The 17,122-nt window shown below is 30.9% G+C and overlaps 1 protein-coding gene across 1 annotated transcript in view; it reads right to left on the reverse strand.

Annotated features, from left to right (window-relative positions):
• The window catches only part of LOC134689718 (scavenger receptor cysteine-rich type 1 protein M130-like), a 43,509-nt gene that overhangs the window by 16,975 nt on the left and 9,412 nt on the right, over positions 1 to 17,122 (reverse strand). Inside the window, exons 2-8 of the mRNA XM_063549685.1 lie at positions 14,719 to 14,845; positions 5,444 to 5,607; positions 4,968 to 5,094; positions 3,674 to 3,837; positions 2,570 to 2,696; positions 1,819 to 2,016; positions 660 to 823 (exon numbers count right to left, since the gene is read on the reverse strand). Of these exons, the coding sequence (XP_063405755.1) occupies positions 660 to 823; positions 1,819 to 2,016; positions 2,570 to 2,696; positions 3,674 to 3,837; positions 4,968 to 5,094; positions 5,444 to 5,607; positions 14,719 to 14,845 (1,071 nt within the window). The remainder of the gene's footprint in view (positions 1 to 659; positions 824 to 1,818; positions 2,017 to 2,569; positions 2,697 to 3,673; positions 3,838 to 4,967; positions 5,095 to 5,443; positions 5,608 to 14,718; positions 14,846 to 17,122) is intronic.

Raw genomic sequence — 17,122 nt, forward strand, 5'->3', positions numbered from 1 at the left:
AATTTGGAGCTTTATCAATAATATCTACATTTGAAAAGTCACCTGGGGCCGCGAGCCTCCTTAAGATCAATTGGTTGTGAGAAAAATCGTCGACATCACATTTGTGGACTATTCTTTATATTTTTTGCCAACAATGAAACTGAATTAAAAGATCTTGAATAAAATACCTTCATTGTATGTAGATGCCAATTCGATAATATTTTGTCTACACTTGTACTATCTGTCCTCGAGGGTATCATCATCTCAGTAGTCAGTACTTCGGTACTGACACGGTTTAACAAACTTTTCGCGAATTGTCCGCTATTAAATTTTGAAAATATGAGGAAACTAAGTTTTCAACTCCTACAGGCAAAGTTGACCTTATAGGAATTTGGCTATTTATTTTAGGTATTTTTGACATATAGCTCTTCAACGGTTTCGGTACTTATACATCTATGGATTTTAAGTGTTTGGCTTTTAGCGTTCCTGATAAGAAAAGCGCTTCGGACGCATGCAATTATCTAACGTGTTGTTTTCAAATTTTTTCATACTTTAAATTGACTACGAAATTTGTCCTGTTTTATAAAAATTAAATTTCCACTCAAAAATGTATATGAAACATCAAGGTATTTATAACTCAGTACTAGTTTTTGAGTTCAAAAGTAAAAGGAAAAAGGTACCTTCAACACAATTAATTCCTACGTCTTCTCCATGACCACAATTATGTTGTCCCCAGGCCTTATGGACGCATTCTGTCAATGATATTTCATGTCCATAGCAAGCCATATCATCAAGCCATATTTGACCACTTCCACCTCCAGATGTAAAGTAACTTTCTGCTGAACTAAAACAAATATTTTATAGTACACAGCTACTATTTCTGTACTAGGAATATGTAGTACTGGAAATTTACTTTTAATATTTAGTACTATTTCTTTACTTAAAAATTATAATCATGTTTAGGTTCTTGCATTTGACAGTACTTGATTTGTACTAAATATTTCGACACAGAAGTAATACAATATTCCATGTTTGAAAATCATAATTTTAAGACATTTGAAATAGCAAAACTTTCATAATGCTGAAATTGTAACGGTAGTAACCAAAATATGTAGTACCTAATTTTCAAGTACAAATTAGGTACTGTAAAATACAGGTACCTAAATTTTACAATAATTGTAAAGTAACAAAATAGTACTGAAAATTAAAAGTAAATTTCCAGCACTACATATTTTTAGTGAAGAAGTAGTACCTATGCAAAAGTAGATGTAAAGAAGGCATTTGAATATTTCTAAATTATATACATATAGAGCAGTGTCGACCTCAACATGATATTTCGACTATTGCCATATGTCAAATTTGATTGTTTAAAAAATCTGTGATTGTATAGCTATCATGTGATATTCATAAGAAGATCTTTGAATCTTTTATATTTGTTTTGATGTACAAGTTTCTAACATGTTCAACCAAAGTTATTTACAACTTTTTATAAGGTACAGCTATTCTGCGATATAAAAAGCCTGTCAATTTTCTATATATCATTAAGAAATATACTTGGTCTTTGAATGATCGCCAATGGTTTTTATGGCAGGTAAAAAAACACACAAGAGGCAGATAACAGCTTGTCCACGAATAATGTCAAATTTGATTGTTTAAAAAATCTGTGATTGTATAGCTATCATGTGATATTCCAACAAATAAAATTAATAATCAGCATTTTATAGGACTCTAGCAGTGTAAGATAGAAATTTGTTTAAAAATCGCATTCAACTTCGTCAACTTCTCTGACAAACTTATTTAAACGAATGCGTTAATGCTGAACCATAGAACATTGTAGACCTTAATGAGGCCAGTATGTTTAGTGAAACAGTACCTTCTACACAATTAACACCGACGTCCTCGTCGTGACCACAATTATGTTCACCCCATGCCGCATGAGTACAGGTCGTTAAAGAATACTCATGTCCATAGCATTCAATATCATCAAGCCAAATTTGTCCACTTCCTCCGCCAGCTGTATAAAAGCTTTCTGCAGAACTGAAAAACAATTTCAAAGAAACTTTTTTGTAACTGAAACGAAATACAAATAAAGATACTCCAGTACCCAGGCTGATAATACGGAACCCATTCTTGCAATAGACTTAGAGTAGTAATAAATTTAATGTACACATGATGATGATGATGATGATGGTGATATGTTAACTATATTTAGCAAAAAGTGAAAAACTAACAATTTACCAGCATCAAAATCGTCTAAGTGGTATTAATATCATTAATGGCATGTATGTTGTTGAACCTGATTGGTGCGACTTTTAATAGCTAAAGAGTTATCAATAGTGACCAAAGACATAATATTTGAGTATCAACTATATTCTTACGATAATGAATCTAAAAACAAAAAAAAAACAGTAAAGCCAAGCTCGGCCAGCGCTGTATCTGCGGTTTATGTATTTTTTAATTTAATGTAATTTGAAAGCAGCACAAAGATCTGACAGCTATATTTATTACATTTTATTAAAGTGTTGTTAAGTGGATATCAGACTCATTGGCTAATATACTATGAAGGAAATGAAAGCGAACTTCTAAATACCTGAATCCGATCATCCTGCATGCTACATGTGCATCATTAATATCAAAAGTGTCATCGCAAATCGTCCCCCATAGTCCATTATGATAAATTTCAAGTCGACCACTGTTTGATTCCCCAACAAAGCGAGCTATTAAGATATGAAATAGAAAATTGAAATAAAACAATGGGGTCACTGTTCATTTACGCTCACAATCTGCCTTCGAAAGAAGCATACATTTTTGTTAATGTCCTTTTTTCTGTTGAACTAAAAGGAGAAATAGCGGTAATATCGAAATAAAAAAAGAACTAAATAACAAAAATCGCTTATATTTTACAATCATTTTAAATTAGTAAATGTACAGCCTATCGAAAAAACCCAATATGAAATAAAGGTCACCGATGAGTTAAAAAAGATATAGCAATTTAAAGGCCAAAATAAAAATGCATTTTTGCACCAAAGGGAGATAATTTGGAGCTTTATCAATAATATCTACATTTGAAAAGTCACCTGGGGCCGCGAGCTTCCTTAAGATCAATTGGTTGTGAGAAAAATCGTCGACATCACATTTGTGGACTATTCTTTATATTTTTTGCCAACAATGAAACTGAATTAAAAGATCTTGAATAAAATACCTTCATTGTATGTAGATGCCAATTCGATAATATTTTGTCTACACTTGTACTATCTGTCCTCGAGGGTATCATCATCTCAGTAGTCAGTACTTCGGTACTGACACGGTTTAACAAACTTTTCGCGAATTGTCCGCTATTAAATTTTGAAAATATGAGGAAACTAAGTTTTCAACTCCTACAGGCAAAGTTGACCTTATAGGAATTTGGCTATTTATTTTAGGTATTTTTGACATATAGCTCTTCAACGGTTTCGGTACTTATACATCTATGGATTTTAAGTGTTTGGCTTTTAGCGTTCCTGATAAGAAAAGCGCTTCGGACGCATGCAATTATCTAACGTGTTGTTTTCAAATTTTTTCATACTTTAAATTGACTACGAAATTTGTCCTGTTTTATAAAAATTAAATTTCCACTCAAAAATGTATATGAAACATCGAGGTATTTATAACTCAGTACTAGTTTTTGAGTTCAAAAGTAAAAGGAAAAAGGTACCTTCAACACAATTAATTCCTACGTCTTCTCCATGACCACAATTATGTTGTCCCCAGGCCTTATGGACGCATTCTGTCAATGATATTTCATGTCCATAGCAAGCCATATCATCAAGCCATATTTGACCACTTCCACCTCCAGATGTAAAGTAACTTTCTGCTGAACTAAAACAAATATTTTATAGTACACAGCTACTATTTCTGTACTAGGAATATGTAGTACTGGAAATTTACTTTTAATATTTAGTACTATTTCTTTACTTAAAAATTATAATCATGTTTAGGTTCTTGCATTTGACAGTACTTGATTTGTACTAAATATTTCGACACAGAAGTAATACAATATTCCATGTTTGAAAATCATAATTTTAAGACATTTGAAATAGCAAAACTTTCATAATGCTGAAATTGTAACGGTAGTAACCAAAATATGTAGTACCTAATTTTCAAGTACAAATTAGGTACTGTAAAATACAGGTACCTAAATTTTACAATAATTGTAAAGTAACAAAATAGTACTGAAAATTAAAAGTAAATTTCCAGCACTACATATTTTTAGTGAAGAAGTAGTACCTATGCAAAAGTAGATGTAAAGAAGGCATTTGAATATTTCTAAATTATATACATATAGAGCAGTGTCGACCTCAACATGATATTTCGACTATTGCCATATGTCAAATTTGATTGTTTAAAAAATCTGTGATTGTATAGCTATCATGTGATATTCATAAGAAGATCTTTGAATCTTTTATATTTGTTTTGATGTACAAGTTTCTAACATGTTCAACCAAAGTTATTTACAACTTTTTATAAGGTACAGCTATTCTGCGATATAAAAAGCCTGTCAATTTTCTATATATCATTAAGAAATATACTTGGTCTTTGAATGATCGCCAATGGTTTTTATGGCAGGTAAAAAAACACACAAGAGGCAGATAACAGCTTGTCCACGAATAATACTATAAAGAAAACCACACTGACGTAACAAAGGCTATTTTTTCCTGACTTTTGGCAGGCCAGAAATGCATAGGAGTTCAACATGTTTCGTGATATCTGAGAACTACTCCAGACCTATGATTTTAGTCGCAAAAGACACTACAAACACGAAGCAATTACAACAAATGAAACTCGCTATTTAATGAAGCCCGAGTGCGATGTGCACAATACGTGACAGACTATATAACAGAAATGTAGAGAATCGAAACAGAGAATTTAAAAACAATAGCCCGACTAAAGATCAGAAAACAGCAGAAAGCCAAAATTTGGTATTCAATGCAGAATGAATCAATATATACCTGAATCCGATCATCCTGCATGCTACATCAGCATCATTTAAGTCAAAAGTGTCATCACATACGGTTCCCCATATTCCATTATAATTAATTTCCAGTCGACCACTGTTTGAACCACCATCAATACGAGCTGTTATTGAAATAAGATTCAAAATATTAGGATAAGTACATAAGAAACACATGTATAAATGTTTTTTTTGGATAGTTTATAATTACTTTTATCTCGAAGTCATGTCAAATAAAAAATAAAAATATATTATCTATATAAATAAGAGTTCAACATAAATATTCGACATGAATTGAAATTCTTTCGAATTGTGTACCGCTGGAAAGAAGAGAAGTTGAATAATTCGGTATATATGGAATTATTTCAAACATGATTACAAATGATGTCTTTTTGTCATAGATAAATAAGATGGAAACAAGATATAAAATATACAATACAGAATTAGCCATTAGTTCAAAGATGTTTATGCTACCTTCCACACAATTAATTCCCACGTCTTCCACATGACCACAATTATGTTGACCCCATGCTGGATGTATGCAGTCTGTCAATGAGTGTTCATGTCCATAGCAAGCAATATCATCAAGCCATATTTGGCCAATACCGTAGCCAGCTGTATAAAAACTTTCTGCGGAACTAAAACAAATATTGTATGGTTTAATGCATTTGACAAAATGTATTTAAAAATATCTAGTATAACATACATTCGTAATGAAGTGAGATTTATTTTCAGGGGGACGAAAGATACCAGAGGGACAGTAAAACGTGTACACCGAAAATAACCAACAATGCCATAGCTAAAAAGAAAAAGACAAACAGACAAATAGAAGTACACAAGACACGACACAGAAAACTGAAATATAAGCAACACAAACCCCATCAAAAGCTTGGGGTTATATTAGGTGCTCCGGAAGGATAAGCAGATATTGCTCCTCATGTTGCATCCGTCATGTTGTTTATGTTTTGACAAACCCCGACTTATTTGGTAGGTCACATTCGTGAAAAGGAGACAAGATTCTAGTTACGACATTATATCAACTAGCATCTGTGATACTGGTTAACCAATGTCGTCCGTCAAATTTTCGAAAGGATGATTTCAACTTCATCATGTTAAAGTCTTTGCTTCCTTGTGAGCAAGAAAATCATAAAAGGAAATACCAGCCCAGGAATATCGTATAACAAATGATATACTCTTCGTATATTAAGAGGGCCGCGGTGTTGTGGTTAGTGCATCGGACTACTAACACAAAGGTTCCTGGTTCGATTCCCGTTTGGGATGAAAATTTCAGAAACTCAATTTTCAGCTCTTCCTTGACATCATTTGCGAGTATTGTCTTAAGGAAACGATGATAGCCAATCGGAAGCGAATGATAAATGGCTGACCCGTGTTAAGAGACAGCCATATATTTTGCACGTTAAAGACACCCTTATATATTTCGAAAAAGAGTAGGCTAATGCAACTACAAGGCAGCACTCGCACCCGCAATGTGGAAAGGGATAAATTTAAGTTGCAAAACTTGTTTCCCAATCCACTATAACTAAATATGTTTAAACTTATTTATTCGTATAATCTGATCAGTAGAACCGTTAAGTATCGTGACAAAAGATTGCTTGTTAAACACAGAAAACACAAGCAAAATTAAAAAGCGCAATTAAAACTCAATGTATCTATTATCGTATTTGCTGCATATTTGTATGGTAAAATATCAATTGCTCGACACAATATAGAGCCTTTTTGAACTCGTTGTGTTCACTCGACTAAAAGCCTCATATTTGACTTGCAGATGATAAATATAATATATTTGTAGGAACCAAATCTATGGTGAGTTCCAGATCTATGACAGATTCTTAATCTATGGTAAATATGACGTAATGCCATCCCAAATCTATGGCAGATTTTTTAAAACCCTTATCTATGGCAAATTTTGTAATGTCTTATCTATGGCGGATTTTTGTTGTTTCCATATCTATTGCAGATTTTCTGCATATATAGAACTAGGTAGTACATAAACAATGAATGACTTGTCTTAAATAAGTTAATGTAGGGCAACGGGAGTATGGCTATAAACATTTGTAAAATAAAAATTCCATAACAGTCAGTCAACCAAAACTATATAAAAAAAGTGTAGAAGTGATGTACCATAATATAGAAATCAGAATTGAACTGACCTTTCCAGAAAGAAAAGCATTTCTTAATATCGGTGCATGGTATAATGTACCTGTTTAATAGTTTTCAAAGGTACCAGGACTATAATTTAGTATGCGTTTCGTCTTCATTAGACTCATAAGTGACGCTCATATCAAAATAGTTATAACCCAAACAAATACAAAGTTGAAAAGCATTGAGGATCCATTTATTAAAACAACTTCACAGCTACTTTTGCCTAGGTACTAAATTTGTACTACAAATCTGAAGTACTGGAAATGTACCTATAATATTTAGTAGTATTTCTTTACTTTAAAATTATTGTTATATTTAGGTACCTGTATTTTAACGCTGTGTAGAAAAATAGGATTAACAAACAAAAAAACAATTATATACGAAAGAAAAATTAAACAGTTTGACTTTTCAAATAATAGTGGTTTTAGCGTTAATCAATCTGTTTTAACTGGTGACAATTTAATTCAAGGTAGTATCATGTAATTTTATTTTCTCACTGTTAAATACTTTGACAGCCGTAGAATCTAAAATATTCACTACAACTCCTTTCCAAAAATATCCACTAATAAAAACATTACGGGATTCGGAAGGTACATCACATTATTATTGTCCCTCCTATGGACAAAATATTACATCTTCCTTACAACCATCGGCAAATTGTTCAACAGGGAAAAGGGAAACTGATTTCCTGAGTAATGTAAACACGGGACTTCGGAAATGTTCAAGAGAGTCAACAATGATTTACATGATGTCATTTTTATTGCGACGTTATATTCTACTCTTTTTCCCAGAAAATAACGTATTTCCAAAATCTGCCATAGATTTGGAGAAAACAAAAATCTGCCATATATTTGATTTGTTTGGCGTTTGGAACGTCATACTTACCATAGATTGGAAATCTGCCATAGATTCGAGTCCTATATATTTATGCATAAAACCTGCACTAGTAACCCGAATTTAGCTTGAACGGACAAAAACGTGTTAACGCTATTTAAATGAGATTAATTGTTATTTGATAAAGATTGACAAAAATTAAAAATTATTTTTAATTCATTTCAATTCATTTCAATTCATTTTAACGCCAGTCAAATAGATTTCTTTGCGGTGAATCAATTGAAATCAAGTTGCTGGTAATGTACGTCAAACTATTAGGCCACGCCCCCGTTAAACTATTTCAAACTGGCATCAATTCGTTTTAAACATCGTTGAGACCCAAGCTTTGTACAGGTAAATCACTCAAGCAAGACAAACTTGATTTATTTATCTTTTTTTTTTCATCAAATTTTATCGAATTTAGTTATATGCGTGTATTCTCAGTTAAGTCACATGCTTCACAATTTTTAACAAATGAATGCACAATACATGTGACATTAAAGAAATTTAGATAAAAACATTGAAATATTGATGCACGGTTTAAGAAATGTGAATCTGTTGAAAATAAAATAGTAGAATGTATAACATAATTTGAATTTGCCAAAATGCTGTAGATCTTTATCTCACATATTCGTTTTAAAAATTGTTAAGTGCTAAGAAAACTCGTGGAATCTAAGTAACGTGTGGTACCTTGCAATTGCTTACGAGACTTTAGGTATTCCTGAATATTTATCGTTTCTGTTTTTCTGTTTTACTATATTGTACTCGTAAATTAGATATGTAACGGAAATAATAGTAACTTCACAGAAATTATTCATTGCGTATATAATTTAAATCTTATATTTTCGGTAGACAACAAATTTTCACTAGCTGTATATTAATATATGAAATTACTTGAAATGAAAAACAATGTTTTGTTAAATAATAAAAATAATAAACAGTAAAGTCTTGCTCAAAATTGTAAATGAAGTAACAGATCAATGAGCTTTTAAACTGAGTTAAATTGTAATACCGGTCGCTGGAGCAAAACAGGCGTAAATTGTGGAAGAGCATATAGTGGACGAGCATATTGAAGCGTTGTTGCGATTCGTATATTATCGTGCTATCATGCACCTTGACGTACAAAAAATCTTGTAATAAATGAACATGTATCCTGTATATATGAGATACATTTTAGTTTGCGATAACACCGGGTAGGTTTAGTTAAACGATCTTGACTGGCTATTAGTCGGCATTCTCTTACGCCTTTTAATATACTCTAGCGTTAAATCAAGTCTGTTAAGACTGTTTTGGAAAAATCTGGACCAATCATAAAAAGTAACGTTTAAAAATGTCAGATCGGGTCAAGATCCGTTTAGTGTGTCAAAATGATATTAGGAGTTTCATGTGGATGATACTGTAACATTGTATTATAAATGCTAAAATAAAAAAGTATATTATTTTTAATTATGAAACATCAAAATTAATCATTCGTTGATATTATTTAAAAAAAAAAGGAATTGAAATTTGTAAACGTAAAACTAATAAAAGAGTGACAACAACATCTAATAGATTTCATACGTCTAATTCACGTTTCTGGATTTTACTTCATCAGGAACGATCAATAACGCAAAATACAAATATTTTATATGTAAGATTATTTATATAGTTAATTTCGTTATCCTCTTTAGGCCGCATCAGGGAACCATGTCTCCGTTTGAACTAAGCTTCTGAAACTGCTCTTAGGCCGTGAAGTGAGAGTGATAAAACTATAATAAAAACAGAAATGAAGGACCCCGTCAAGATCCTCATAGATTTAAACAATACATATGTATGACCTAAATTTAAGTGTAGCATTGAGTATATGTCTTAGTCTCTTAGTACATTTGTTTGTAAATGCGCTTATCCTATCTTTCATTTGAATAAAAAAAATATTTAATATAAATATGTATTTATTTGTTTGTTCAGATTGCACTTTTATAAATAATTCTTCTTCGTCTTCTACCTCTAAACTGTAAAATTAGCGTATGTATGCGTTAAATATACGGTCTATAAAGATTTAGTTCGATGGCACTTGTTGATAATCTAAAGGTAATAAAATGAACGATCCATAAAATAACGTGGCAATTACAATGGCTATTTCACAGTGATATCATTGTTACGTTCACTCGTAATGGTATCATACATGTACCTCCGTATGTGGTGTATAAGGTTCTAAATCATGTTTTTATAGCTTCTTTCAAACACTATTGACGACGTTGTTCAAACTACATGTACATATCACAAAACCGCAAATTTAATATAGTTAAAAAGATTATACGATATTGAAAATGCATTTTTTTCTATCAAAAATGTAGGGTCGTGTATTTGTAACTCTAAGTGTTTACCTAAAATGTATTGAATTGAAAAAGAATAGATCTGTTCTCAAATATTAGACAAAAGAAACATTTTCCGAAAAAAAATCCACATTATAACGTTTTGTCCTTTAATTCTTTTTTGGGGTGTCCGTTAAAATACCGCAAAAGTCCCCCTTAGTGCACTAAGAACAAAAAATTGCACCTAAGGACCTGATAGAATGATTCAATTGACATAAAAGACATTGCATATATAAGTCAACGTTTTAAAAATAAACAATTTCAAATTTTATAATCACATTTAGAAAGATATTTTATATTTTATCGACACGCGCCACACTCAGTTGACAGTAATATATAGAAATTCATGTTCGTTCAACCTTGACCCGTTTTGAATACACTAGTATACTTATTAAGAATGTATATATTTTGTTATTTCATGTTGTTCTTGTTTTTTTATGGTATAGTTATTACTGCCATATCTATTTTGCTTTTCTAACTGTTATAGTTTTTACTTCTATGTAAGAGTGTATTTTCTTCTTATTTTTGTTTCTTTTAATTTCGTTTGCTTGTTCCGTAAGTTCACTTTTTTAAGTTCTGTAGAAATGTTTCATAAAGATATTTTGAAATAGTAAAAAATGTATAGAGATTTTATTTTAACCAACACATATACTGATATAATAGAAGATATAAACATATTTCGCAAAGTATATTAGTTTATTACATTTTTGTTGAGCCTTCCGACTTTTGTTGCAATAGCTATGATCTACAAACCACAAAACATTACTCTGTGTGTAAAGTGTTTGAAACTTTAATTACTTTCTTAACTATCCTGGATTTCTAATAAACTAGGACAGAAGCTTGTTTGTGATTAAGATAGCTTAACAAATTTTTTATCCGTATTTTTATTTATAACTGATTTTTTTGGTGTTCAAGTTCTGTAAGCTGATATACATGCACTCTGGTTAGAGCTCTACCGTTAAATAGTAATTATTATTAATGTTATTATTTTATTTTTTACGCTGTCTGAATTTGTAAATAATTATTAAGTATAATATGTAAAGTATAGCGTCGTGTAAGTCATTTTTGGGCTAGACATTGTTTGCTTTATAGTGTATTGAATAATTTTTTATTGCAATCAATTTATAATTCATTACAAGGAAAACTGAACTAAGTGGACCGTATGTCATCGCATACTAGACAGCTGATTGGATAAATATTATAGGCTGTTACGCCTACATTGATACTGATGTCCAATCGAATACCAGCAGACACCTGTCAGTAAAAACAAATTTCAAGCGTGGATAAATTAGAGATTTATTTGTGTATTCGATATTTGAAAAATAAGTTAAACTATTCGTTTAATCTTTTTTAGGTGAATTTCAAAAACTGTTTTTTTCACTTTCTTATGTGAAGGTATTTAAATTTGAGCGTACCACATGTAACGGAATTTTACAAGCATTTTATATAGCGAATTGTGTTTTCCGGAAAGTACTATTTTCAATATTTCACAGACCTCTGAAAAAATTAGATCATACAGGTTTCATCTACCATGTGCATAAAAAGCACTATCAAATTTTATTTGTAAATTGTAAAAGATTAAGAATATTTTTGTATATGTACTAAATAATCTGAAATAAAACAAAACATATTTCTCTCGGTCTGAATTCAATCGTAATCTGAAATAAAACTAAACATATTTCTCTCGGCCTGAATTCAGTCGTAAGCAAATTTTCATACTTTTTTTTTTTTTTTATCTATTTTGCAAATGACGAAGAATTCTCCTTAAACTGTGATTCATTAATATTTAATATTACAAAATACAAGCGTGTACTACCAGGCAAGGAAATGAGTTTAATTAAAGTAACTAATCTAAGTGGTCATCGATGTGTAATATTTGACACTGGGCATTATTTGTGGACCAATGCAATAAAAATAATGTATACTATTAACCAAAATTAAATACTTTTGAATGTAACAATATGCTACAAATTCATTTGGTTCACTGAATTTTTATATTTTTTTTTTTATCTAAATGAAAATGTAATAAACTGCTGCCGTTTAATATAAATAAGAAGATGTGGTATGTGTGCCAATGAAACAACTCTCCGTCAAGTCACATGGTATAATTTAATTAGAGGTCAAAAGTACGGCTCAGCACGGAGCTTTGGTCCTCATTGAACAGCAAGCTATAACGGTCCCTAAAATGACAATATAATTAAGATGGAAAACAAAAGCATAATCTATAAGTACGGTCATTTCGCTACGTTATTTCGTCAATTCCGAATTGCAAGTAAGCGTCTCACTGTTTATCAAAATGAGTAGTAACACTGGTGCCTAAAAAAATCTGATTCGAAACTGAAATATAAACCATTAGATTTTATCAGTTGTTTGATATTTTTTCTATGATATGATTAACTCCTGTATTTATTTCGTGCTAAAAATATAACGATACAAAAGATAAATGGAGTTATCGACATCGGTCTTTATATGTATATAATGGTCAATATAAACTGTCAATTAAAGTTTTAAAATATAATTATATTGTTGTTGAATTTTTTTTAAAAATAAAATGATGTTTTTTTTTGTAAATGTAATAATTCAACCCGGTTTAACCTTTTAAATTTTATATAAAAGATAAAACATGGAACTTCATTCATCATACGTCCATTACGTTCACGAATGGGTAACTGATATTAGAGTATAAGGCAGCATATCATTCGTTAATAAACTTCAGAAAAAAAAACGCAATTTGTAATCTCTGGTTTGAATTTTCGTCAGATGTGCCACTGACATAATGGCTGCATTATGGGTGAAATATTTGCCACTAGACGTTTAGTAAAACCCATTCAAATCCAAATCAAACCGCTTTATGTGATGCAAAAGAAACGTGACAGGCAGTGCTATCGAGGTATATGATCAGATTTTTTTCAGCCATCAGTGCACATGATAAATAATTATAAGTGATGCACGAAAAAAAAGGAGATGTAAGATATACGCCAATGAGACAGCAACCGAACTACGGAAATAACCGAAAACCATCTAAAGGGAGACGTGTCGACTTCAACAAAAGACAAATATTCCAACATTATGTCTTATAAGTGCTATAATCAATTATTTATTTCGGACAGAACTCGGACATCGTAGAGTCTATACATATGTAACATATTAGACTTTTATGTTACGTATCGCATTGAAACATGAACGCGGACCTCGATGAGAACAAATGGATTGAAAGTTTGCAAGTTTACTATTTTATTTTCAACAGATTCACATTTCTTAAACCGTGCATCAATATTTTAATGTTTTTATTTAAATTTCTTAAATGTCACATCTATTGTTCATTCATTTGTTAACAATTGTGAAGCATGCGACTTTACTAAGAATACACACATTTAACTGAATTCGATAAAATTTGATGAAAAAAACACGATAAATAAATAAAGTTTGTCAAGCTTGAGTGATTTACCTGTACAAAGCTCGGGTCTCAACAATGTTTAAAACGAATTGATGCCTGTTTGAAATAGTTTAACGGGGGCGTGGCCTAATAGTTTGACGTACATTACCAGCAACTTGATTTCAATTGATTCACCGCAAAGAAATCTATTGGATTGGCGTTAAAATGAATTGAAATGAATTGAAATGAATTAAAAATATTTTTTAATTTTTGTCAATCTTTATCAAATAACAATTAATCTCATTTAAATAGCGTTAACACGTTTTTGTCCGTTCAAGCTAAATTCGGGTTACTAGTGCTGATAATCGATACATATTAAGGACGCTGCAATATATTTTGATCCTTATATGACAACGTTTACAATATAAAATGAAAATAAAACTTTCAAATTTGTATGAATGCGTGGGACATTGCAGAATTTTCAATATATCAGGAACGTTCACAGTCAAATAAATAAAAACTACTGAATAACTTAATGGAAATATTGATGCTTTGTTATACTGTTAGAGTAAAAACATGAATATTCATGATATCCAGTAGACACGATAGATATCCAGATATATAAAAAGAAAAAAAATCATTGACAAAGACAACTAAAATGTATTTCACGACACAATTATAGATTTGATTTTCATTGAAAATACGTTCAATATTTGGTACTAGACACTTTGAACATTCAATTTATCGAATGGGTTTATACTGAAATCGAACAGCCGGTTTTTTCTTAGAATTGATTCACATTTAGTTTAAACATGCAATGTTCCCTACTATAGGGTATGTTTTTTTTTGTGTTTTCTAATGACGTACAATAATCTTAATATGCCTTTCCTTATCATAGGTGTCTTAGGATAGTTGTTTCTATGACAGTTATACTATATCTTTATATATTTATATGAATGAAAAACTTGTCAATTTATACATACCTGAATCCGATCATTCTACATGCCGCGTGCGCATCATTTAAATCAAAATGATCATCGCAAACCGTTCCCCATAGTCTATTATGATAAACTTCAAGTCGACCACTGTTTGAACCTCCAGCAATGCGAGCTGTTAAAAATAATATTATCTTATTTAACTATATACATGATAAATGCTAAAATAATACGCATCTCGTCTTTAAATCTTGAACCACAAGAGTATTGCATCAGATAAGCATTAAAAGAAAAGTTCGAAAACAACATACATAAAGCATATTGTTGTGGACTTCAGCGCATAAATTCAGGGATTAAATATAGGAAAAGATATAACCGAGCAATTTTGTTTGGTCACTTTAATTTAAAAAAGGAAAAAGTCATTTTTTTTAATATTTTTTTTTGCTTCACATAGTTTAAGTCTGAATCAAGCATTTTAAAATTTAGCAAATAATCTGACACCAAAAATGTATTTTTAGATTTGTCATTAATAGAATCAAGCAACAGTTTCAGCAGCTATAATTATTTGTTAAAAAATGTGTTTGTCAAGATAATGTGGGTAAAATGTCTTTGTGTGAAGGGTTGTTGGTTGATCGTTTTGAGCAATATCTTTGCAAACCTGAACTTTGGTTGTAAAAATGTCAATTTCGTGTTTTTAGTAATCGTACCTTTATCATATTTTGATTTTTCTAAGAAGGATTTTCAGATTTTATTACCGTTGTATATTTTTTGAAGACCGTATAGTGACCTGATTTTGTCACGACTTTTTTTATTCGATCAGTATGGGTAACTACCCACTTTTTCCTTTTTTATACATTATCATTTTCTTTTGTTTACGGACGTTCTACACTTGTGAGGAGCCAAACCTTCCTGGAATTAACATATTTTTCTTAACCTCATTTTAGTGTTTATATGACTGTAACAAAATATTGGTGAAGAAAAAAAATCATATGGTGGTGCACTCCTTGTTTTTCTATGGCCCTTTGAAACTACCCACTTGATGATTTTCCCAATTTTCATCATTTATTTACCTATTTTTTGGCTGTTCTCGTGAAAAAAATCTATAAAGAACAAATTGCATCAAAATTGGAGGAATCAATGAATACAATATCATACCTATTTGTGAATGTTCTGAATAGTTCCGAGGTACACATATGACACCTGAAATACACAGTGTCACTAAAAAGAAAGTAAGCATCGTTCAATGCTGCACCTGTAATGAAATAAACTTATGTGATTGCAAGTTATTGTAAGATATTGTATATCTTTTTTTTCTGTTGTGTTCGTGTGTTATAGTTAAGATAAGTAATTATCCAGTTCATTTATAAGATTTGAGTTTGAATCAACGAAATCTATACGAAATATTTGGTTTACAGTTTGATTCAGAAGAAACACCGGCATAGCTAGATAATACAATTCATTATCTAATTACTTATACAATTTGATATTAATTAGTATTGTAATTTTCAAGTATTCAAAATAATCCTAATTCTATCTTATTTTGGGGAAATATTTTAGAAATTCAAATGTGATGTCACTGCGTTGATGGCTTTGGCGAACTCGGCTGTGTATTTCCATGTGCTGGTTTATGTTGTTTTATGTAATGTATCCGTTTTAATTATGTTGTTAGTTACCACTTCGGTTTTATCATGTATGTTTATTATATAGTCATTTTATAAAATTTACTCTTTGCAAAAGTATGAATTATTCAAATTGATAAGGATGTGCTTAACCCAAGCAGAATACCTACGCCGTTTTGGTCGCAACATTTTTTTGTCCCCCGTGCTCTTCAACTTTGTACTCTTTCGACCTTTTTTTTTTATCTGAGCATCACTGGTAAGTCTTGTGTGGACAAAACGCACGTCCTGCGTATTACATTTTAAATCTGGAACCTTTTGTTAATCATTATTCGTGTGTTTCTTTGTCATATGTGTTCTCCCTTTTATTTGTATTGTAGTCCTATCATGTAATGTTGCCATTTAAATGGTATATTTAACATTTCCATAAAAGCAGGAGGATTGTCATGCCACAAACCCGTCTAGGTTCAACACACCGTTATTTTTTTTCTTAAAATGTCCTGTCCAAAAAAGGCAACAGTAGTATACCGCTGTTCTAAAATCGTAAGTCGTTTCTTTGTGTGTTACATTTTAATGTTGTGTTTCTTTTGTGTCGTAGTTCTCCTCTTATATTTGATGTGTTTCCCTCAGTTTTAGTTTGTAACCCTAATTTGTTGTTTTCTCAATCGATTTATGAGTTTTGAACAGCGGTATACTACTGTTGCCTTTATTTATGATTAATTTACAGATCTGATAATAAAACCAATTCAATTCATCCCAAATTTCTTCAAGAAATCTTAACACTTATTAGTATGCCTTAAGGTGGTACTCAACACCTTCACTAAATTAATTTGGCT

The sequence above is a fragment of the Mytilus trossulus genome, chromosome 11 (assembly GCF_036588685.1).
Source record: "Mytilus trossulus isolate FHL-02 chromosome 11, PNRI_Mtr1.1.1.hap1, whole genome shotgun sequence".
In the NCBI taxonomy this organism is placed as follows: domain Eukaryota; kingdom Metazoa; phylum Mollusca; class Bivalvia; order Mytilida; family Mytilidae; genus Mytilus; species Mytilus trossulus.